The sequence below is a fragment of the Mesoplodon mirus genome (genome assembly GCF_964341445.2).
Source record: "Mesoplodon mirus genome assembly, chromosome: 8".
Classification (NCBI taxonomy): domain Eukaryota; kingdom Metazoa; phylum Chordata; class Mammalia; order Artiodactyla; family Ziphiidae; genus Mesoplodon; species Mesoplodon mirus.
In genome coordinates, this window is record NC_138984.1 from 26890427 (window position 1) to 26915636 (window position 25210).

The 25210-nt window shown below is 38.1% G+C and overlaps 1 protein-coding gene across 4 annotated transcripts in view; it reads left to right on the forward strand.

Annotated features, from left to right (window-relative positions):
• Nucleotides 1-1176: 1176 nt before the first annotated feature.
• LANCL1 (LanC like glutathione S-transferase 1) overlaps nt 1177-25210 on the forward strand; it is a gene marked incomplete at its 3' end in the record, with an annotated part of 51767 nt that continues 27733 nt past the window's right edge. For 2 of the 4 annotated variants that reach the window (XM_082631279.1, XM_082631282.1), the window contains exons 1-3: nt 1177-1226; nt 1539-1635; nt 5037-5154. In XM_082631279.1, the coding sequence (XP_082487405.1) occupies nt 1555-1635; nt 5037-5154 (199 nt within the window). In that variant the 5' untranslated portion in view covers nt 1177-1226; nt 1539-1554. The other 2 variants (XM_082631280.1, XM_082631281.1) reach the window with 2 other exon arrangements.

Sequence of the window (25210 nt, forward strand, 5' to 3'; positions counted from 1 at the left end):
AGCCTTTAATAATTAAAGAAAAATAATTAAAAATGCCTCTCACTCATCCTTTTCTCTCTTATGAGTTTCTCCTCCACATACCCATCTATTAAAATAGGAAGCGTGTCCAACTTAAGATGCACTGAGGGCTTCCACTAAACCTTCATGAATTTGGTGAAGGAGCTAAAAAGTATCCTAGGAGGGCAGCAGTTCAAAAGAACAAATTGAGCCAGAGCAGGGTCAGAAGGAGACTTTGGGATGGCAGCCACAGAGGGACAAGCTTGGGCCAAGGTGGGGTTGGGGTAGGGATTGAGCTTCAACAAGAGGTTTGGGGCTAGGGTCCTTCCTTGAAGCAAGAGAGAAGGAAAGAAAGAGAACTTGACTCTTTCTGACCATTTAACAGAACTTCAAAATTCTCTGAGCAACGGAATGGGCCTAATGAGTACCAGGTGGGATTTAAATTTAAATGAAAGCAAAACTTTTCAAATACTAGAGACTGTTAAACACTGAAATTGATTGCTTTGGTTATCCTGCTCTATTGGACGTTGTTATCTTTTTAAAGGGCTTGGGTATACAGTATTATAGTCTAGTTTAGACTAAGGAGGAGCTTAACGTTCTTAAGAGCTGTGATTTGTGTTTTCATGTTATTTTCCTTAAAGTTTTGGCAATTGCTATTTGATACCTTGCCCTTGCCCACTCACATCCACCGAGAGCCTTTGAGGTTAAATTATCATGGATTATTTTCAAAGGTTTTTGTCACTGTTGTTGCTGATGGTAGTGGTGGTGTTTTGTTTCGTTTGTTTGTTTTTTAAGAAATGAAAGAAAAAGTTTGACAAGTCTCTGGAGAAACATAATCCTCCCCAATTTTATTCAGTTCTAGCGGTAGGACTATGAATATATTCAGATCTCTTTTTTTCTCCTCCAGATTAAAAAAAAAATTGAATTGAATTCTTATGAATCATCTGGACTAATATTAGATTACTTAACTGCTTTTTTAGAAAATTTAAAAGAGAAGAAAGGTAGGAAATATTGGGTACAGCTGCTCATTATTCTAAGCTATGTTCCCACTCCAGCCCTCCAAGAATTGTATCACCCTGTATCATCCTTTGGAAACCACACTTCTGTCTCTTTAACAAGTGAAAATGAGAAGGGGGCGGGCCTCCGGAATGGCGAAGGCTCTGATTGGTCCAGCTGGCAGGAAGTGGGCTGTGAAAGTATCCCTTCTGTTTTTGTCCGGAGGCTGCAGGGTGAGTGGCCCGAGACCGTGCAGGGCTTAGGGACCCTGGACTGGTAGTTATTCTGAATCTCGAGAGTGCGAACGTGGGGTGCGAAACGGGTCCCATTCATCGCTGTGGGTTCGGGGCCCTGGCAGCCTTCTTGCGGAGGTGCCACGCCCTAGCGGCTGGGCCGCGGTGGGCCCGGGGTCCGCTCGGACCGCCAGGACCACGCAGTGGTCCGGGAACTGGAAGGAAGGTGTTGCCGGGGTGCTGGCCGCCGCCTTTGCAACTCGGCCGAGGGCCGTATCTCAACGTACATTTTGTTTTTCCCCTGTTCTGCAGGCTCGTTTCTGGCATCATGGCGCAAAGGGCCTTCCCGAATCCTTATGCCGATTATAACAAATCCCTGGCCGAAGGCTACTTTGATTCTGCTGGGAGGGTGAGTTTGGGAAATATCTGCCTGCATCCCTACCTCCAGCCCCGAGTGTTTGGAAAGTTCAGTTTTGCCTGAAAGAAAGGGATGAGCATCCTTTTTAAAAAAAATATAATAGAGTTTCACTATAAACATACAAAATATATTTTCAATATATAAAGTATATGTGAAAATATACAATTTGAGCTCTAACATGTTGAACTTCTGTAAGGAGTCACTGTTAATATTATCAACAATAATTAATAATTGAAACAGTCTCAAACATTGATATTTAAATTATAAAAGTTCGCGGCTCTGCAATTTTCTGTGTAATCTTGCATTTTTTGATCACTTTTGGTTTGCTTTTTGAAGAGAGGTGAGAAATCCTGATGGTATTTCATGGGTGCCGTGTTACTGTTTTATGCTTGAACAGGAGTACGGACAGGGTAAGGACGAGAGTCAACCAGAATGTGGTGAAGACATCTTTAAACTGAAAGTGCTAAGAGAGATTTGGAACATAGTCCTGAAATCTTTGTATCATTTCCACTCTTCCCAGGACATCCCCACAACTGGAAAATAAATAAATACATAAAACTGGTCAGTTTAACTGGTGAGCACCTCACAAGTCAGTGTAAGAAAGAGAACTTGGATGTGAGATACCAGAAGCCTGTGTTTTCTTATGCCTCTGCATAGAATTGTTAAGAGGGAATACGGTTCTTTTTAAGAATACCTAGTTGAGAAATCCTAAGAGTGAGTTAGGTTGGAAGAGTGATATCTTTAAATGTGCACACATTTTTTTTTTAAATTTTACCAGTTTATTTCTTCTAAGCTTATCAGCCATATGAAAAGCATTTTGCATGTGATGTAAGGGCCTTAGAGATTTCATATCTGCCAAGTGAACTTTCAGTGATTCTGCTGGTTCTTTCCTTAAAACATTTGTCATTATAAATTAACTTGACTGAGTAATGCAGGTAGGAGGAATGAAAGAGATGGAGAAGAGCTGTAAGATAGAAGGCTGCCAAAGTGTGTATGGAGCTAGAATCAACCTGATTCTTTTAAGACCAGAATTGAACTCCCTAAACAAAGCCAGTAATCATTACCTTGAAGCCAGATGGCTTCCTTTTGGCTATTTGGACTTGCATTCTGCCCAGCTCTGCAGATCCTGAAGCTGAAGCATTTGTCTTGTCTTGTTGGAGGAAGACCTGCTGCTTCATGCTTACTTGGCAAAGAGAACACTTGAGGATGGATCCTAATGACAGCAGCCTTCAACAAAATGTATCTCACTATTTAGGCTGTTTATAAAGTAAATGCTTTTTATAAATTTAACTCTGTTTCTAAGGGAGAAAAAAAATGTTCATAAATTTGAACCCTGGCCCCAAAATAATAGTGTAATTTATTGCCTAACACATGGTTTTTGGACCCATCCCAGAAAGAAATTAACCTACCAGTTTTAAAATTGTTTAATGTTGAACATCAAGGATCGGACCCTGAAGATCTGTCATCCTTAATTTGTTAACGCAAAGATTTCAATAAGGAACTGCTCTATATCCTGGCATCTATCAGAAAAAAGCGTTTTTACACTCTTCAAATTATTCCTAGGTTTGAATAATTTTGTGGTCTGCTATAAGCAATCAGTATTCTTAGGCAGCTCACTTTTCTTAAATGCAATTATGTGCCAAATAGAAAGTGACTTCCCTTCTTGAGGCTGAGGCATTCTCATTATTCTTGGCTGCTTACAGTAAGGCCAGGCAAGGTGATAAATTATCCATGATCTATGAACAGAATATGACGTGTTCTTATGTAGATGCACTCTTCTATCTAGTTGAGATTTATAGACCTTTTATATCAATACTGAAGTATATTTTACCTTACAAAATGTATTTTTAAGGCTTGTTGAAATCTTAACCCCTTGGCAGACATTGTTAAATAAAGGGAGTGTGTCCATCAAACACTGGTTTCTTCTTCAGATAGTGAAATAATGGATCATAGTGGTGCCTAGAATAAATAACCCAGGTATGGTTAATCGTCTGATTTGCCTTATCAGAGATACTCTTCAGAGTATCAGTAAACCTTAATGTCTTTTATTATTATTAATAATTCTGATACCACCTTTTTTTCTACTTTTTTCGGTTTTTAAATGCCCTTTTTAAAAAATGAGGTTATGATGCTAACAGGTAGTAGTTAGGTTTGTTTTTACAGTCCTTGTGTGATGAAACGTCTGTATCCTTGTAATGTTCCCCAACATTGTTTCACAGTTTTACTGCTTTGTGAAATCCAAGTCTGGGAATCACAGCAGATTCCTAAAAATATTGAAGGATACATTAAAATGCTCTTTTAAGACACTTCGTGATTCAGTGTATACAGAACTTTCAAAATATTTTTCAGTTACTTTTACAACAAATAACATAATTATTCGGTATGCCTCACCGTTTGTGCCACATCTGTGGGCCTTTATATGGATGTCACTAACCCCACATCCCAGCCTCAGTGTGCTTTCAATCTATATCCAAATTATTACATTTTATAGACCATTGGACTGCTTAAAATAGTAAAAATATCAACATTTACATCCCTGAATGCAAAAGACATGACACAATCTCATTTGATCCTCAATGCATCTTTTGAAATTCGTGGGACAGGTATTATTATCCTGACTTTACAGAGGCAACTGAAGCATAAAGGAGTTATGGGTTGAGCATGGTCACTCAGCTAATAGTGGATAAGGATGTAGCCGGGCTCATTCACTGAGCAGTACTTATGAGGCCCCAAGCCTTCTGGGCACTGTGCTGGGCCTGGGTTTTTGATACTTGGTCTGATGTTCTTTCCACTCTGCTGAAGGCTCCTGATATCTGTGAATTTATTTTGCTTTTCTTATGCTACTTCTACAATTTTTTTAAATGTTTATACATTTTTTATAAATGGATATTTTATAAATCTTTATCCTCATTTTTCAAATAACAGAAGCAATCAGAATGTTTCTTTAGGGTATTAACATTGCTGCTGCTTGAATACTAAAACTCTAGTGGCTTGAAAACAGCAAACATTTTCTGATTTGTGCTTAGTTTAATAAAATGACTTTTATTATAATAAAAAATGTTGGTTTAAATAATAGATGATTCTTAGTAGGTGGAAATTACTATGATCCAGTTTATCACTGGCAGCGTTTTTTAGTATTTAACTAAAAATTTTATGTAAAACATTTAAGTTACATCAAAACTATTTCCCAACTTGAGTAAGAAAACACAGTAGTACTTTTAAGTTTTGTTAATTTGTTCTTGTTTAAGAATAAAGTAATTGTCCAGTTCTCTTAGGCAAAAAAATTGTAGCTTAAGTGGAAATGAAGTACCCTCCTATTTTTAATAGCCTATAGTCCAGGACACCCAGTGCCCCATATATTTTGATATTTGTTTTCCCTTTAATACCTACAGCTGACTACTGAGTTCTCACAACGCCTGAACAATAAGATTCGAGAGCTTCTTCAGCGAATGGAGAGAGGCCTAAAGTCAGCAGACCCTCGGGATAGCACTGTTTACACTGGCTGGGCAGGTATGAAGTGCTGACTGTGAACTGGCATAAGCGTGGTAGAAGAGAGCTGTCTGGCTGAATGCTGCACCCTTAAATGCTTCCTGCGTCTGCATAGGAGTAATTGCTTCTGGAGAGAATGCTGTGCTCTCAGCCTAACCTGGGTATCTTCTGGATCTTTAACAGGGCTCAGAATTTAGGGCAGGGTAAGCATATTCCTGTAATTCACACCTGACACAAATTTGGATGGCTGCCATACTTGGGAGAAAAATTGATGTTCAGCATTACGTAGTTAATTCAGAGATGGAATTTCAGTGGGAAGAGTTGGGAAGATTCCCAAAATGCAGTGCATGAAACAGAGGAATTTGCCCATGGAAAATAAAACATGTCCAGAATTGTCTTTTTTTTTGTTAACGTTACCACATGACAGGGATCCATACAGGAACTCAGGGTAGAGTATAGATTCCGCGAACTAATCCTCCAGTATAGTTGTTGCTGGTTGGTATACGTTCACTGTTTTACTGGTCATTGAGAGGTTGAGAAAGTTTGGGAGGAAATAGTACATAAACGTCAAAAAAGTGAGAGCGAGAGAAACCAAAGAAGGAAAGCTGAATAACTGCAGCTAGCTTACTAATAGAGATAGACAGCTTTCTAATCTTGAAGAAAGCACAATTTAGAGACTTAGGGTTTCCCAGTTACTCTGAAAAGCAGACAAGGAGGAATAGGTTTTCACCTTAAGGAGTTTGGATTTGATTTTAAGGCAATGATGCTTATCATAAACATGCAGGTTCCTGGGCTTCACAGCAAGATTCTGCTTCAGTAGTCTTGAACAGGCCAGGAATCTGCAGTTTGCAAGCCTCAGTGGTCTTGATGTAGATGGTCCTCCTTAGAGCATACTTCTGAGAGGAATTTACTAATAGCAGTCTCTTAGCAATCCTCTCAGTTATGGCAAGTGATTTCTTTCTTACGAGGATGGGGAAGGCAGATAAAATCAGTAAAATGATAATCTCTCAGGGACGTTTAAGGTCAGTATTTTATAAAATAAAAGGAATAGACTAAATAGTGTTGGACCCTCCCTTTTATAGTTTAGTTTTATGATTTTTGTAGATTTTAGAAGCTTAACACAAGAAATGTTAAGGTGAGAATAAAATGAAAGTATTTTGCTTCAAGAGACATGATAGCAACAGCTGTCATTTATTGAGTAGCTGCTGTTTCCAACTGTGCAGTAATTGGTAGATGAATCTCATTAATGAGCATTACTGTTCTTTATTTTAAATTATGAGGATTTGAACAAAACAGGACAACTGAGACAGATGGCTAGATTTAATTCCATAACTGATTGTTAAACGAGTGACTTAAATCTCTAACTCATCCGCTTCAGGTGGGCTTATATTATTTACTATATATTATAAGGTACCTTGCTTTAGGAGAAAAAGAAGTGATTGATTTCAAGTTTGAATTGATAGTTTGGCAGTGTAAGGAAAAGCTCCTCTATTGGCAGGGCTAGTTGAGAAACAAAGTTAAAATTTACTTGGAAATAGAAAAAATAAATGTTACTCCAAAGTAAGATGCAAGTTTGTTTACATTTTTTTGGCACTATGGGGTTTTCTGGCATCATTTTCTTTGAATTGCCCATGTCCCTCAACTTTTTATGCTTCAGTATCTATGACATTCATTGCCGTCTCCTGAAAGCACCTCATAGGGGCAATTGGCATATTAAGCAGTTTACGATGTCTTCAGTTGCTGGTTAGTTTATGATGTAGCATAAAATTTTATAGATAAATTTGCTAATGGCTTTCAAGGCAAGGTTCCTAATGTCTCCCCATCAAGCACTGTTAAAAAGCCATTGTTCCCACATAAAATGGAGTGTCCTCCAGTGTTTTGATAAGTAAAATGCTTTCCTGTGCAGTGTTCCATCTGAATAGCATAAAACTCTGAGTTGCATGAGAAACTAAAGCTGATTCAACCGCAGAAAATTGTAATACCTTTTCCTCCCATTATATTATGTCTTATCAAGTATCATCTATTCATAACTGCTATTTTATGACCAAAAATACATTCACAAACATCTTAACACAATAAAAATACTTGGTGTTATGTCTCAAAGCAGTGTTTACATAATTATGTGTGGCTTTGTATGTTACTTTTTGTGCCTCATTATCTTTTTTTTTTTTAAATTAATTAGTTATTTATTTTTGGCCACGTTGGGTCTTCGTTGCTGCACCTGGGCTTTCTCTGGTTGCGGCGAGCAGGAGCTACTCTTCGTTGTAGTGTGTAGGCTTCTCATTGCGGTGGCTTCTCTTGTTGCGGAGCACGGGCTTTAGGCCCACAGGCTTCAGTAGTTGTGGCATGCGGGCTCAGTAGTTGTGGCACACAGGCTTAGTTGCTCCGCAGCATGTGGGATCTTCCCGGACTAGGGCTCGAACCCATGTCCCCTTGCATTGGCAGGTGGATCCTTAACCTCTGCGCCACCAGGGAAGTCCCTTCGTTATCTTTCAAAAAGTAATATTTTTGAGGAAAAGGGGATTATATATTTTTAACTTTGTTCACCAAATTTAGGGTCATATTTCTATAAATATTAACTTATTTGCTCTTGTTATTAACTTGTCCAAAATAATATTACTTTGGGAAATACTAATTGTAGAAATCCTTTAAAACTTTATTTTCTTCTTCAGCATTCATGTTTATTAAGCATTTGTTGTCAGTATGCAATGAAAGCTTTTGCATACAACACATAGTTTATTTGAGAAACTACATGATTGTTACAACTAGAACCTTAAATTGCCATCTTATTTTGTTAAGTTTCATTCCCCAGTGGAAGTATGGTCTCATATTTGTGCTGATTCAGATAGGCTTGGTTTTGGAATAGGATTGGGTTCAGTTGCATATAACCAAAATAATCAAAATTGCAGTGACTTAAATAAGATAGAAGTTTTTGTTTTGTTTTGTTTTTTCTCTAATGTAAAAGAAAGCCAGAGGGAGGGGGTCCAGGGCTGCTATGATGGCCTCAGGATGTCAAAAGGAACCCAGGCTCCTTTCTGCTACATCATCCCTCAGCCACTAGCTTCTAACCCTCCTCCAAATAGCGACTGAATATCCAGCCATTACATCGGCTTTTCAAGGCCACAGGGAGTAAAAAGAGGCAAAGACGAATGCATTTCTTCCCTTTAAAAAGACTTCCTGGAAGTCCCACTCAGCATTTCAATTCTACTTTATTTGCATTGGCTGGAGCATAGTCACATATTGGTACCCCTTAGCAGGAAAGGATGGTGAATGTAGTCTGTTACCTGAGGTTGTGTTACTAAAGGAAAGAGGAGCATGGATTTGGGGGTAAGACCTAGCAATCTCTGCTGTAAGTCCTGTATAACAAAAAAAAAAAATGATCCTTTTTTGTTCCTGTGTTTGCACAGAGTATTTAGACAGCAAGACACAATTTTTTCGTCTGCAAAAGGATCTCTAGCTTCTGCCCACTTCGGGGAAATTTTTATAAGGATAAATTTACCAATGTCTATAAATATTTGAAATTTTCTAAGCAATATTATGTCTGCTCGGGCTTCCCTGGTGGCACAGTGGTTGAGAGTCCGCCTGCTGATGCAGGGGACACGGGTTCATGCCTCAGTCCAGGAAGATCCCACATGCCGCAGAGCGGCTGGGCCCGTGAGCCATGGCTGCTGAGCCTGCGGGTCCGGAGCCTGTGCTCCCCAATAGGAGAGGCCACAACAGTAAGAGGCCCGCATATCGCAAAAAAATAAAAAAATAAAAATAAAAAAATATTATGTCTGCTCTATATTTCCAGGGAAATTGATATTTGATTTTGATTGAAAATTTCTTGTTCATTTTTAAGTTCATTTGCTTATTGCAGTAATAGTCTTTTCATAAAGCCTGCCATAGAAAGGAAGTGTTATAGAAATGCCAAATCATAAATAATTTTTGAAGAGCCAAGTGTAATTTCAATTTAGAAAGGGGCTACAACAGTTTCTAAATTTGATACTGGGAAACATTATTGTTTTCTCAGCTTCATTAAAGAGCTCTCTGCCTCCCCTTTCTGCTTCCTCTCAAGTCTTGTTTGCTTCTTTCAGGGATATAAAGTCCTTAATTTGGTTTTGGTTTTTTTTTTGGTTATTTCTGAGATATACATTTTAAAGTAATAACTAGAATTATGATTTATAACATTATACCAGAACATATAAGATTTTTAGAAATTTCATATAATATCTGAAACACTTATATTAACATATTTCCATACAATAACCCAAAGAAAGTTTAGTATTAGTTGTTTTTTTTTTTTTATACTGCAGGTTCTTATTAGTCATCAGTTTTATACACATCAGTGTATACATGTCAATCCCAATCGCCCAATTCAGCACACCACCATCCACACCCCACCGCGGTTTTCCCCCCTTGGTGTCCATACGTTTGTTCTCTACATCTGTGTCTCAACTTCTGCCCTGCAAACCGGTTCATCTGCACCATTTTTCTAGGTTCCATATACATGCATTAATATACGATATTTGTTTCTCCCTTTCTGACTTACTTCACTCTGTATGACAGTCTCTAGGTCCATCCACGACTCAACAAATGACTCAATTTCATTCCTTTTTCTGGCTGGGTAATATTCCATTGTATGTATATACCACAACTTCTTTATCCATTCATCTGTTGATGGGCATTTAGGTTGCTTCCATGACCTGGCTATAGTAAATAGTGCTGCAGTGAACATTAGGGTGCATGTGTCTTTTTGAATTATGGTTTTCTCTGGGTATATGCCCAGTAGTGGGATTGCTGGATCATATGGTAATTCTATTTTTACGTTTTTAAGGAACCTCCATGCTGTTCTCCATAGTGGCTATATCAATTTACATTCCCACCAACAGTGCAAGAGGATTCCCTTTTCTCCACACCCTCTCCAGCATTTGTTGTTTGTAGATTTTCTGATGATGCCCATTCTAACTGGTGTGAGGTGATACCTCATTGTAGTTTTGAATTGCATTTCTCTAATAATTAGTGATGTTGAGCAGCTTTTCATGTGCTTCTTGGCCATCTGTATGTCTTCTTTGGAGAAATGTCTATTTAGGTCTTCTGCCCATTTTTGGATTGGGTTGGTTGTTTCTTTAATATTGAGCTGCATGAGCTGTTTATATATTTTGGAGATTAATCCTTTGTCTGTTGATTCATTTGCAAATATTTTCTCCCATTCTGAGGGTTGTCTTTTCGTCTTGTTTATGGTTTCCTTTGTTGTGCAAAAGCTTTGAAGTTTCATTAGATCCCATTTGTTTTTTTTTTGTTTGTTTTTATTTCCATTACTCTAGGAGGTGGATCAAAAAAGATCTTGCTGTGATTTATGTCAAAGAGTGTTCTTCCTATGTTTTCCTCAAAGAGTTTTAAAGTGTCCAGTCTTACATTTAGGTCTCGAATCCATTTTGAGTTTATTTTTGTGTATGGTGTTAGGGAGTGTTCTAATTTCATTCTTTTACATGTAGCTACCCAGTTTTCCAAGCACCACTTATTGAAGAGACTGTCTTTTCTCCATTGTATATCTTTGCCTCCTTTGTCATAGATTAGTTGACCATAGGTGTGTGGGTTTACCTCTGGGCTTTCTATCTTGTTCCATTGATCTGTGTTTCTGTTTTTGTTCCAGTACCATATTGTCTTGATTACTGCAGCTTTGTAATATAGTCTGAAGTCAGGGAGTCTGATTCATCCAGCTCCGTTTTGTTCCCTCAAGACTGCTTTGGCTATTCGGGGTCTTTTGTGTCTCCATACAAATTTTAAGATGATTTGTTCTAGTTCTGTAAAAAATGCCATTGGTAATTTGATAGGGATTGCATTGAATCTGTAGATTGCTTTGGGTAGTATAGTCATTTTCACAATATTGATTCTTCCAATCCAAGAACGTGGTATATCTCTCCATCTGTTGGTATCATCTTTAATTTCTTTCATTAGTGTCTTAGAGTTTTCTGCATACAGGTTTTTACCTCCCTAGGTAGGTTTTTCCTAGGTATTTTACTCTTTTTGTTGCAATGGTAAATGGGAGTGTTTCCTTAAGTTCTCTTTCAGAATTTTCATCATGAGTTTATAGGAATGCAAGAGATTTCTGTGCATTACTTTTGTATCTTCAACTTGACCAAATTCATTGATTAGCTCTAGTAGTTTTCGGTGGCACTTTTAGCATTCTCTATGTATAGTATCATGTCATCTGCAAACAGTGACAGTTTTACTTCTTCTTTTCCAATTTGTATTCCTTTTATTTCTTTTTCTTCTCTGATTGCTATGGCTAGGACTTCCAAAACTATGTTGAATAATAGTGGTGAAAGTGGACATCCTTGTCTCGTTCCTGATCTTAGAGGAAATGCTTTCAGTTTTTCACCATTGAGAATGATGTTTGCTGTGGGTTTGTTGTATATGGCCTTTATTATGTTGAGGTAGGTTCCCTCTATGCCCACTTTCTGGAGAGTTTTTATCAAATGTGTGTTGACTTTTGTCAAAATCTTTTTCTTTATCTGTTGAGATGATCATATGGTTTTTCTTCTTCAGTTTCTTAATATGGTGTATCACATTGACTGATTTGCGTATATTGAAGAATCCTTGCATCCCAGGAACAAATCCCACTTGATCAATGCATATGATCCTTTTTTTTTTTTTTTTTTTTTTTTTTTTTTTTTTTGCGGGCCTCTCACTGTTGTGGCCTCTCCCGTTGCGGAGCACAGGCTCCGGACGCGCAGGCTCAGCGGCCATGGCTCACGGGCCCAGCCGCTCCGCGGCATATGGGATCCTCCCAGACCGGGGCACGAACCCGTATCCCCTGCATCGGCAGGCGGACTCTCAACCACTGCGCCACCAGGGAGGCCCGCATATGATCCTTTTAATGTGCTGTTGGATTCTGTTTGCTAGTATTTTGTTGAGGATTTTTGCATCTATATTCATCAGTGATATTGGTCTGTAATTTTCTTTTTTTGTAGTATCTTTGTCTGGTTTTGGTATCAGGGTGATGGTGGCCTCACAGAATGAGTTTGGGAGTGTTCCTTCCCCTGCAATTTTTTGGAAGAGTTTGAGAAGGATAGGTGTTAGCTCTTCTCTAAATGTTTGATAGAATTCACCTGTGAAGCCATCTGGTCCTGGACTTTTATTTGTTGGAAGATTTTTAATCACAGTTTCAGTTTCATTACTTGTGATTGGTCTGTTCATATTTTCTGGTTCTTCCTGGTTCAGTCTTGGAAGGTTATACCTTTCTAAGAATGTGTCCATTTCTTACAGGTTGTCCATTTAATTGGCATAGAGTTGCTTGTAGTAGTCTCTTAGGATGCTTTGTATTTCTGGGTGTCTGTTGTTAACTTCTCCTTTTTCATTTCTAATTTTATTGATTTGAGTCCTCTCCCTCTTTTTCTTGATGAGTCTGGCTGATGGTTTATCAATTTTGTTCATCTTCTCAAAGAACCAGCTTTTAGTTTTATTGATCTTTGCTATTGTTTTCTTTGTTTCTATTTCATTTCTTTCTGCTCTGATCTTTATGAATTCTTTCCTTCTGCTAACTTTGGGTTTTGTTTGTTCTTTCTCTAGTTCCTTTTGGTGTAAGTTTAGATTGTTTACTTGAGATTTTTCTTGTTTCTTGAGGTAGGCTTTTATAGCTATAAACTTCCCTCTTAGAACTGCTTTTGCTGCATCCCATAGGTTTTGGATCATCGTGTTTTCATTGTCATTTGTCTCTAGGTATTTTTTGATTTCCTCTTTGATTTCTTCAGTGATCTCTTGGTTGTTTAGTAACGTATTGTTTAGCCTCCATGTATTTGTGTTTTTTACATTTTTTTCCTTGTCATTCATTTCTAATCTCATAGCGTTGTGGTCAGAAAAGATGCTTAATATGATTTCAATTTTCTTAAATTTACTGAGGCTTGATTTGTGACCCAAGATGTGATCTATCCTGGAGAACATTCCATGTGCACTTGAAAGTGTAATCTGCTGTTCTCGGATGGAATATCCTGTAAATATCAATTAAATCTATCTGGTCTATTGTGTCATTTAAAGCTTCTGTTTCCTTATGTATTTTCATTTTGGATGATCTGTCCATTGGTGTAAGTGAGGTGTTAAAGTCCCCCACTATTATTGTGTGACTGTCGATTTCCTCTTTTAGAGCTGTTAGCAGTTGCCTTATGTATTGAGATGCTCCTATGTTGGGTGCATATATATTTATAATTGTTATATTTTCTTCTTGGATTGATCCCTTGATCATTATGTAGTGTCCTTCCTTGTCTCTTGTAACATTCTTTATTTTAAAGTCTATTTATCTGATATGAGTATAGCTACTCCAGCTTTCTTTTGATTTCCATTTGCATGGAATATCTTTTTCCATCCCCTCACTTTCAGTCTGTATGTGTCCCTAGGTCTGAAGTGGGTCTCTTGTAGACAGCATATATATGGGTCTTGTTTTCATATCCATTCAGGAAGCCTGTGTCTTTTGGTTGGAGCATTTAATCCATTCACGTTTAAGGTAATTATCAATATGTATGTTCCTATGACCATTTTCTGAATTGTTTTTGGTTTGTTTTTGTAGATCGTTTTCTTCTCTTGTGTTTCCCACTTAGAGAAGTTCCTTTAGCATTTGTTGTAGATCTGGTTTGGTGGTGCTGAATTCTCTTAGCTTTTGCTTGTCTGTAAAGCTTTTGATTTCTCCATCGAATCTGAATGAGATCCTTGCTGGGTAGAGTAATCTTGGTTGTAGGTTCTTCCCTTTCATCACTTTAAGTATATCATGCCACTCCCTTCTGGCTTGTAGTGTTTCTGCTGAGAAAGCAGCTGTTAAACTCATGGGAGTTCCCTTGTGTTATTTTTCGTTTTTCCCTTGCTGCTTTGAATAATTTTTCTTTGTCTTTAATTTTTGCCAATTTGATTACTATGTGTCTCGGCATGTTTCTGCTTGGGTTTATCCTGTATGGGACTCTCTGTGCTTACTGGACTTGGGTGGCTATTTCCTTTCCCATGTTAGGGAAGTTTCTGACTATAATCTGTTCAAATATTTTCTCGGGTCCTTTCTCTCTCTTTTCTCCTTCTGGGACCCTTATAATGTGAATGTTGTTGCATTTGATGTTGTCCCAGAGGTCTTTTAGGCTGTCTTCATTTCTTTTCATTCTTTTTTCTTTATTCTGTTCCCCCGCAGTGAATTCCACTATTTTGTCTTCCAGGTCTCTTTTCCATTCTTCTGCCTCAGTTATTCTGCTATTGATTCCTTCTAGTGTATTTTTCATTTCAGTTATTGTATTGTTCATCTCTGTTCTTTAATTCTTCTTGGTCTTTGTTACACATTTCTTGCATCTTCTCGATCTTTGCCTCCATTCTTTTTCCGAGGTCCTGGATCATCTTCACTATTATTATTCTGAATTCTTTTTCTGGAAGGTTGCCTATCTCCACTTCGTTTAGTTGTTTTTCTGGGGTTTTATCTTGTTCCTTCATCTGGTACATAGACGTCTGCCTTGTCATCTTGTCTGTGTTTCTGTGAATGTGGTTTTTGTTCCACGGGCTGCAGGATTATAGTTCAAAGTCCTTAATGTGTTTGAAACATGTATCAATCCATAGTACACCCCATAATAATGTGTCTGTGTTTCTGGTTCATGACTCTAAAGAAAACTACAGAGCTAGGCTGCCCAACTTCATCGTACCTCATTCATGCTATGCCTAGATTTGTCTCAGTTACTCACTTGATTTTGAAAGAGTTTTAGTGAAGAGAAGAAGCACCCATATGTTTTTAATGTTACATATGTACTTCAAACTGAAAAACTGGACTCATGTCATTTTTTCCCATTTTCTGTTTTTTTTTTTTCCATCAAAAATTGAGATAATTAGTGACAGGGTACTTATTGGAATGTCTGCTAGAGCACCTCTGTGTGTTGTATGTGCTTTAGAAAACATTATAATGCTTTATTGGTAAGGGTGATACATACAAGTTTAAGTTGAAATTTAAAAGAAGCAAATCATTGCTTTAGAAAGTTAACATTCATTTCACAAACTGTTTTACAGCTGAAATTATGTTGGCTTTTATTTTTAAATGAAGCACAGGATATAATACAGTGATGAGAGTGGTTAACATAAGCTTTTAATAGGATTCAGACATCATCTTCTCCAAAGCCTGCATATTTATTTATACATGTGGGTTGTCATAGTGCAGTTTTATAAGCTGTATTCTTGTCTTTTACCTTTTTTTTTATTCACAGCAGAGGTAAAATGCCTTGACCCTTAGGAAGGAAAGGATGGAAGAATTTTTAAAACCCCACAGCTGTCTTATATTGGCAAATGAAGCAGTTATTACCATAAATCCTCTCTGTTACTTATTCAGGAATGAAGTGTCATGAATAATCACTTTTTCAGTTAGTAATTGAGAGTTAACAAATTATTACTATACATTAATGTTCAATAAACAATAATTCAATACTTTAATAATAAAATACATTGATTGAATGAATTTTGGTTCCTAAAGGCATGAGGATCATCAGTATGCAGTTTTGTGATCATTTGACGGTGGAAAGACAGGAGTAAAGATTAAAACATGATTCTTGTTAATAAAAAGTTAACAGGATTGACATTTGAATGACGGGAGCTAGAGTGTGTGTGCATGTATGCCAGTAACTAATGTTAATGCCAGGCACTGATGTAAGTGCTTTGCATTAAATAACACATCTACATCTCAAAACAACTCTGTGGTGTGGATACTATTCACATCCTGATTTCACAGATGAGATAACTGAAGCAAAGTGAAGCTGAGTACCTTTTTCAAGGTTACACAGCTAGTAAGTGCCAAAGATAAGACTCGAGGCAGCAAGCCTGGCTTTAGAGCCCTGCTCTTTACCCCATGAGAGTGAGTGTGTGTGTGTATGTGTGTTGTTTACTTTCCACTCCTACATTCTGGTTTACTCCATGTGTTTTATAAGTGAAGAAGATCTACACATAAGCTGTAAGATGCAATAATTTGAGTGATACCTACATGATGATACTCATGCTGTACAAACTTTTTAGAAATGGCTAATGACTAGTCAGTTTTAAGTGGTTTAGGAAAAAAAAATCAGAGTAAGCCCTGCTCTAACATGACAGGAATTTGGAAAGCTAGAGGAAACATGGCTTGTTAGGCAACAGTAATTACTATTAAAATGTCTACTGGAAAAAGTTGTTTGGGACTGGACATAGAGGAAACCCTAGAAAGATTTATGGGCATTGGCAGCTAGAAAAGTGTAATCTCCAGCATTGTTCCATAGAATCTGTTTTTCCCCTTCCTAATCCTGAATTAATATATTCAGTGTGGTTTCAGGATAGAAAATTAACTCGGCCAAAACAGAAGCTTTTCCTCATAATTGCTTGTATTTGAAAAGGCATGTTGAGGATCCTCTTGAGTAAAATATTACCCCTAGTCTGAAAGCAATCAGTAGCTCTTGCAACTGTTTATAAGCGATATTTAAAATGAACAGCCTCAGTTCTTTTCACCGAAATCCTCCTTTATAAAATTTAATATACTGAAGTGCAGTGCATCATGATATTGATGTATGACATACACCAGCAATAAGCATTGAGTTGTTATTTTTTAGCCTTAATCCTATCCTGGTAGATTTTCAAGAATTCTTTGCTGCGTGATACCAGTTTGGGGGCTAAGGGAAACCATTTGGTTCTTTATGCCTGTGCATATAGCAGACAGTGTAGAAAAATAGCAGGCATGGAAGCCCCTTAAGATCAAATCTAAAGGCCAGCTATTAAGTGATGGTAGATGGTGTCCAGGGATCTCTGGGGACTCACCAGAGAGCATGATGCCCCCTGCTACCTGGGTTTTGTTTGAAGTATATCTGTTCTAGGGTGGAGAAGATTTTAAAGTGCTTTATAAAATGGAAAACATCAAACACTGTTGAGGAATTGCTGTTATAAAGGATTAAATGAGCAGATGAAGTATTCTCGTGTTTGAAGTAAGCATTTAGTAGGAAAGATTGCTTCCCTCACAGATAACAAAGTAGGAAATTTAAGTAAACCCAAGGAATGGCTGATCTCACTAGTATCTTTAAGAGGGAATGAGGGAAAGTGCTAGCCCTCATTTAATTGCATTTTTCCCACTCTTAACTATGATAATTCCCAAGGGAAATGATGATCAGCTCACACTTAAAAATATACACAGGACTCTAGGAACTTTAGTTCTAGAAGACATGACCCAATCTTCTATAACCAACTCACAAAGTTAATGAGGCTAAGATTGGCATATATTTCCTCTTTTCAAGTATTAGATAACATTTTAAATAAGAGGATATGCAGCATAATCCCTAGAGTAATATTAACTCACGCTCTAAATGCAAGTTATTAAAGTGTTTCAAGATGCTGTTCCTCTGATCTGCCAAATGTATAGCCTCTGAGCTACAGCTTTAGCATGTGGGTCTTAGTTTCTGCAGATACCAGACTTGTTTGAAAGGAATTGCACTGGCCAGGTGTATTTTCTTTGCAATTTGATATTCTTATAAGTAGCTCTTCATCAGAGCCAGCATTTCATTGTCTAATTTGAGCCCTGACCAAGTGTCCTTCGCCTTCATGAGAAGCACTAAACTGTTAGGACAAACAGAAGGCATCAGTGGCATGGATCTACACCGGGTCTATTAGAGCCCTTCACAATGACTGCTCGACAGATGAAAGCACCAAGAATGTCACCTGCTTTCTTTGTGCCTGCACTTTATATGGTGCTGATATCATTGTGCTTCAGTAATCTTAAACGGCTCAGACACAAGCTTGAAACAGCTGGAGGGTTTCGATATCACCAGTGTGCTTGGGTGAAGCACAGAGCAGGATGAGAGTGTTTGTAGACGGATCAGAAGTAGGAGGAGGTAAAGAAAGAAGACACATCTAAGCATTTGATTTTTACGGACGGCACCAGGAGGCTGAGGCCAGGTCTTGTCATTTTCATTCCATTAACTTGAGCAGTTAATACAATGCCAGGTCCATAGTTGGTGCTTAATAAATATTTGTTGAATGAACAAATGAATGAATGAATGGAGAGTAGCCTCCTGTTACTACTCTAGCTACCATCTAAGCAAACTAAAAATAATAACAAACATAACTAGGTGGAATGGGGAAAGGCTGGGAATCCAACTCATTTCATGTCCTTTAGGATGTAAAAGAGTCAGTCACATCTCTTTCCCTTCAACCTCTGATGCAATTGAACATGAACTCAGAAATGAGACAGGGCTCATAATATTCACTTTACACGCAGTAAAGCTGAATAAAGAGCATACTGTTTAGACCTGGACATAAAGTGGGCTTCCTTCTTCTTGCATCCGATTTGAATTTACCTCCCTAGACTCAAAGAACATCTGGACAGCCAAAGAATGGATTATGACATGAGAAACAGTATTGAGAAGAGAGAGCGCCTGATGCGGGAAGACTCCCAGAAAGCTCAAGATGGTACATATATAGGGAACACTTTGCTAGTCCTCCCCAGTCTGAGGAGCCCGTGAGGGAGGAGAGAGGCAGGAAATGGGAAGAGGAAGAATATGGTTCCCTCTGTACTTTCTGTCCCTTTAGATCAGGCATCAGTGATGAGAAAAAGTGACTCATTCAACACTCATGGAGATTCACAGTCCAATGGGGTTTGGACATTTATTGAGTAGTTACTATGTGCTAGGGACTATTGTACTGATCAGAATGACTTACAGTAACTGTGGAGCAGCTACTGTTATTTTCATTTTATAGATAAAGATGCTCAGGCACAGAAAGGTTTAGTAAGTGGGGTAAGATCACACAGCTGGGAAGTGGCAGAGCTAGGCTTCAATCCCAGGCAGTGATTCCTGAACCCGTGCTTCTTAATGACTACTATGCTGAAGGAGTTATCACCTATTATGGTAGTCTGAATAGAAGCTCTTCCTAATTTGACAGTTACAAAGCAGTACACTGTAGGGCACTGAGGGAAGGAAGGAGGAAAGTATATATCTCCTTTTTTAAAATTTTAATCTCTTTTCCTATTTAGCTCTGGAAATAGATAACAGAGAAAAGAAGACACATCTTCAGAGTGCTCATTTGCCTTTCTTAATTTACATTTCCACTTCTTTGTTTGGGCCAATATTATTAAATTAAGAGTGTGGAGTCACAACTAGTTTCCTCCCCACATTACCTGTATTAAAAGTACTGGAGTATTTGGAAAGCCAGCACTGTGCCCGGCTTTAATCTGAAGACTGACTGGGTGCACTAGTCAGTGTAGTGTTTACACCCAGGCTTTGTGGAGAGTAACTACAGTGACTAGGAATGGGAATCCTGCCCTGAAGACCCTGTCATTTAGTTGAAGAAATGGAAACACACACTCAACACACACACTCAAAACACAAACAAAATTTAGACAGTTACAGAATAGCACATTGGAAAGTACCAACCTGCTTAAAAAGCAGGTGATCATGATGTATGGGGTTAATCAGAGAAAACTTTCATTTCTTATATTTCCACTAACCTGAAAGGAAAAAAAATTAAGTAATTGATGAGCCTTTAAAGTTTCAACTAGGGAATAATTTATTTGAAACTTAGGTTGGAACAACCCATGCCCCCACCTATAGGAAGTTCTTGTCTCCGTATCGCTCAAAACTATTAAGACCCATTCTTGGGCATTAGCTGAACATCTCTAGTGGCTCCAGCAGTACCCATAATCTGAACATGATTTTTCCCACCAGAGTACATGAAGAGAGTCTTCAAAAGCACCTAACCTACAAGGAAATAACTTGCAGATCTGAAGTACCATGGCAAAGGTTTTTACATCAGTGTAGGCTGGTGGTAAAATAAGTGAATAATGTTAAGGAATAATCTCTAAAATGCAGAATTACAGAGAAGTGCTTTGAGAGCTTCATACATCTGTGGAGATTTGTATCATCTCCATAGACATTTGAGATGCATCGAGGTCTTGATTGGTCAAGATGAATAGGACTAATGATCCCTCAGAAATCCAAAGGCTTAGTATTAATTACTTCTCAACAGCTGGCTACATTTATAGTACTACTGGGGATAAGTAGCTGAGTAAGGAAACTGCAGATTTAGAAGTGTCCCTAAACAGTTTACCCTCCCTTCCCAGAGTTGTAGCTACAGAAGGAAACAGAATAGAAAAAATCTGGTTCAGAGCTTCCATACTGAAAGCCAGGACATATTCCTGTTACAGCAAAGTTTTATTTGTTTTTGTCTTTCAAGTAAATTAGTTTTCAACATTTCAAAACCAAGAGATTTATAGGATGAGCTGTGAGGCAGTGCCAGACATCCTGAACTTCTTATGAAGAATGACATCTGTCCCTAGTGTTCAAAACAGTGCTGTCCTTAGACCATTCTGCTGTGATGGGTAATTTCTTTCCTGTCCATACAACAGCCGCTAGCTACATGTGGCTATCAAGCACTTGAAATGCGGCTAGTGTGACTGAGAAACTGAATTTTAAATTTGTTTACCTTTAACTAACTTAAGTTTCTATAGATACTTATGGTTAGAATCTGTCACATTGGACACTGCAGTTCTGAGCATCCAAACAGGCTCCAGGAGTTATAAGGTCAAAGTAATAGATATCTGGGTTTCTACCGGCCTCTGAGATCACAGGAGATAAGTAGGTTCTTTTCTTATTTTTTGGAGGACATTTGTCCAGCCTCTCTTCCCCAAACTCAGACTCATATATCCAGCTGCCTACTTGACAGTTTCACTTGGATGTGAATAAACATCTCAAACCTAACCTGTCCAAGGTTTGGCTCCCTCTTTCTGCCACCTCCCTGCCAGGCCCTGTGTTAGACACTTCTAGTGCTCGTCCATATCAGGGTGTCCCTCTCCTTCTGGGGTCCCGGGAGGATTAGACCTCTCAACTTCATTGTAGTTAGATGAGGCCACCTCTTCTGGTCCAGGGGCTCCGGGTGGAACCCCTGGACCAGAAGAGGTCACTTCCAAGCCAAAGAATGCAATTGCTGGTATGGTGCCCTGCAGTACTCTTCATGTTATGTATGTCCCTAATAAAGTCCTATATATTCAGTCCCATCTTAGAGGACCTGGACTAACACATATTAGCCAAACTTATCTTTGAAAAATGCTGTTTTTGAATACTCCTCCTCTACATAAACTGACAGTAGATTAACATCAGATCTAAATTTGTGTCTAGTTTTTAATAATTTGAACCCCCAAGGAGTCCAGCCTTACTAATCAGGTCATCCTCTAGTCTTCTTGTCCACGTGGATTTGCTCAGATAATTCCACGTGCTGGGAGTACTCGCTGCATTTGCTCCATTTCGGGCTTCCCACAAATGAAGCTCCCCTTTCAGTCCACACCCCACCCATAACTACTTCCTGATGGTGTTTTTTTTTTCCCCTGGGATAGAGCGGATACTCTGCCCACTTGTCTGTTCCTTCTCCACCAAGTCAGCTTCCAAGGCTCTGAATAACTACGGAATTAACATACCATTTCTAAAACAATTACTGACTTCACATGCTTAATTCTGAATGGTACTTTACTGATATTACTTAAATTTGTCTGGTTTTGCATGTAAAATAGAGATGATATCCCTATAACAACTTTCCTGTACCCTCTGGGAAATAAAGTAAGACATCATCCAGAGTAGGAATAATCTCTTGTTCCTGAAGGAAAGTACTCATTACTTAACAGAATTAGGATATTATCCTAAATATTTATTGTAAAGTCACCTTTAATGACTTGAGAATTAATGGGAAAATAATGGATTCGATTTTGCTTTACTGATTTCTCAGCATATCTCTCTTCAGGTGGATTATTTTCTTTTTTAAATATGTCAGAATGTTTAAGTCATATATATGAGCAAATCTAACAAGATAGTAAAATTAAGACCAAAAAGCATTAGTTTTCATGGCTTTGTGACAGTCATTATCATGGAGTGGACCAGCTAAAACAGAGAAGAATATTTAACTTAAATTTTATATCAATGAAAATGTCAAACTTCATCCAGATTCATAAAAAGGTAGGGTGGTCTTCCATTTTTTTTTTTTTTTTTTTTTTTTTTTTTTTTTTTTTTTTTTTTTTTTTTTTTTATACTATAGGGTCAAAGTAAGAATTAAAAGAAAGGCTCACAGCTCTAGTACAAATTCCCAAGGGAATCTAAGTGATTTGGTTAGACGCTATTACTTTTTTTTTTTTACAACTTTATTGGAGTATAATTGCTTCACAATGGTGTATTAGTTTCTGCTTTATAACAAAGTGAATCAGTTATACATATACATCTGTTCCCATATCCCTTCCCTCTTGCATCTCCCTCCCTCCCAGCCTCCCTATCCCACCCCTCCAGGTGGTGACACAGCACCGTTCTGATCTCCCTGTGCTATGTGGCTGCTTCCCACTAGCTATCTACCTTACGTTTGGTAGTGTGTATATGTCCATGCCTCTCTCTCTCTTTGTCACAGCTTACCCTTCCCCCTCCCCATATCCTCAAGTCCATTCTCAAGTAGGTCTGTGTCTTTATTCCTGTTTAGGGGTAAAACTTTTGAAGCAAGTGACCTCATAGGTCACTCACTGGATAGGAGATAGTTTGCCTATCTTTGTATCGGGTGCCTTGTTGTGCTCAAGGACCAAGTGTCACATGATAGAATGTCCTATTTTAAGAGTATGCCATGGATGTACCTCATCAGAGACTTCACGTCTTTCAGTTACCTTCTGTAGAGGGCCTCAGACATTGCCGTAACAGAGCGTAGAGTCCCGTCTGGTACCCACACTTAGTTTGGTATATAAGTGCTCAATAAATGTTAGTTCATTTGACTCTTTCTTATTCCACTAGCCAGGCTTTCAAGTTCTTAGAGACGGCGCTCACTCAATTCAATTCAGCAAATACTCACTGAATGTACTGGTTTGAATTAGTTTCCTAACTCTGCTGCAATTCCCCCGATTCAGGGATGCGTCTTCCAATTCTTTAGTCTTATTCTGTAGCCCTTAGATAATGACAGATTCCAAAGGGGACAAGCCTTCAACATTTGACAGCCACCCCAGTTGATTCCAATATACCATTACACTGAAATTTTCATTCTTCAATGAGGGAAGCAGAATTATGTCACTAAGTTATTTTTGGGCCTCCACAATTTCTAATAGCCTTCATTGGATGATGAATGGCTGAAACTTTTAAATCTAGTAGAGGTTGCATTGGGATACTCTGGAGGCTTTTTTTTTTTTTTTTTTTTTTTAATTTTTTATTTTTATTATTTTTTTTTTAAATTTTATTTTATTTTATTTTTTTGCTTTATAACAAATTTAATCAGTTATACATATACATATGTTTCCATATCCCCTCCCATTTGCGTCTCCCTCCCACCCTCCCTATCCCACCCCTCCAGGCGGTCACAAGGCACCAAGCTGATCTCCCTGTGCTATGCGGCTGCTTCCCACTAGCTATCTACCTTACGTTTGGTAGTGTATATATGTCCATGCCGCTCTTTCACTTTGTCACAGCTTACCCTTCCCCCTCCCCATATCCTCAAGTCCATTCTCTAGTAGGTCTGTGTCTTTATTCCTGTCTTACCCCTAGGTTCTTCATGACATTTTTTTTTCTTAAATTCCATATATATGTGTTAGCATACAGTATTTGTCTTTCTCTTTCTGACTTACTTCACTCTGTATGACAGACTCTAGGTCTATCCACCTCATTACAAATAGCTCAATTTCATTTCTTTTTATGGCTGAGTAATATTCCATTGTATATATGTGCCACATCTTCTTTATCCATTCATCCGATGATGGACACTTAGGTTGTTTCCATCTCCGGGCTATTGTAAATAGGGCTGCTATGAACATTTTGGTACATGTCTCTTTTTGAATTATGGTTTTCTCAGGGTATATGCCCAGTAGTGGGATTGCTGGGTCATATGGTAGTTCTATTTGTAGTTTTTTAAGGAACCTCCATACCGTTCTCCATAGCGGCTGTACCAATTCACATTCCCACCAGCAGTGCAAGAGTGTTCCCTTTTTTCCACACCCTCTCCAGCATTTATTGTTTCTAGATTTTTTGATGATGGCCATTCTGACTGGTGTGAGATGATATCTCATTGTAGTTTTGATTTGCATTTCTCTAATGAGTAAAGATGTTGAGCATCCTTTCATGTGTTTGTTGGCAGTCTGTATATCTTCTGTGGAGAAATGTCTATTTAGGTCTTCTGCCCATTTTTGGATTGGGTTGTTTGTTTTTTTGTTATTGAGCTGCATGAGCTGCTTATAAATTTTGGAGATTAATCCTTTGTCAGTTGCTTCATTTGCAAATATTTTCTCCCATTCTGAGGGTTGTCTTTTGGTCTTGTTTATGGTTTCCTTTGCTGTGCAAAAGCTTTTAAGTTTCATTAGGTCCCATGTGTTTATTTTTGTCTTTATTTCCATTTCTCTAGGAGGTGGGTCAAAAAGGATCTTGCTGTGATTTATGTCATAGAGTGTTCTGCCTATGTTTTCCTCTAAGAGTTTGATAGTGTCTGGCCTTACATTTAGGTCTTTAATCCATTTTGAGCTTATTTTTGTGTATGGTGTTAGGGAGTGATCTAATCTCATACTTTTACATGATCCTATCCAGTTTTCCCAGCACCACTTATTGAAGAGACTGTCCTTTCTCCACTGTACATTCCTGCCTCCTTTATCAAAGATAAGGTGACCATACGTCCGTGGGTTTAACTCTGGGCTTTCTATCCTGTTCCATTGATCTATCTTTCTGTTTTTGTGCCAGTACCATACTGTCTTGATTACTGTAGCTTTGTAGTATAGTCTGAAGTCAGGGAGCCTGATTCCTCCAGCTCCGTTTTTCGTTCTCAAGATTGCTTTGGCTATTCGGGGTCTTTTGTGTTTCCATACAAATTGTGAAATTTTTTGTTCTAGTTCTGTGAAAAATGCCAGTGGTAGTTTGATAGGGATTGCATTGAACCTGTAGATTGCTTTGGGTAGTAGAGTCATTTTCACAATGTTGATTCTTCCAATCCAAGAACATGATACATCTCTCCATCTATTTGTATCATCTTTAATTTCTTTCATCAGTGTCTTATAATTTTCTGCATACAGGTCTTTTGTCTCCTTAGGTAGGTTTATTCCTAGATATTTTATTCTTTTTGTTGCAATGGTAAATGGGAGTGTTTCCTTGAT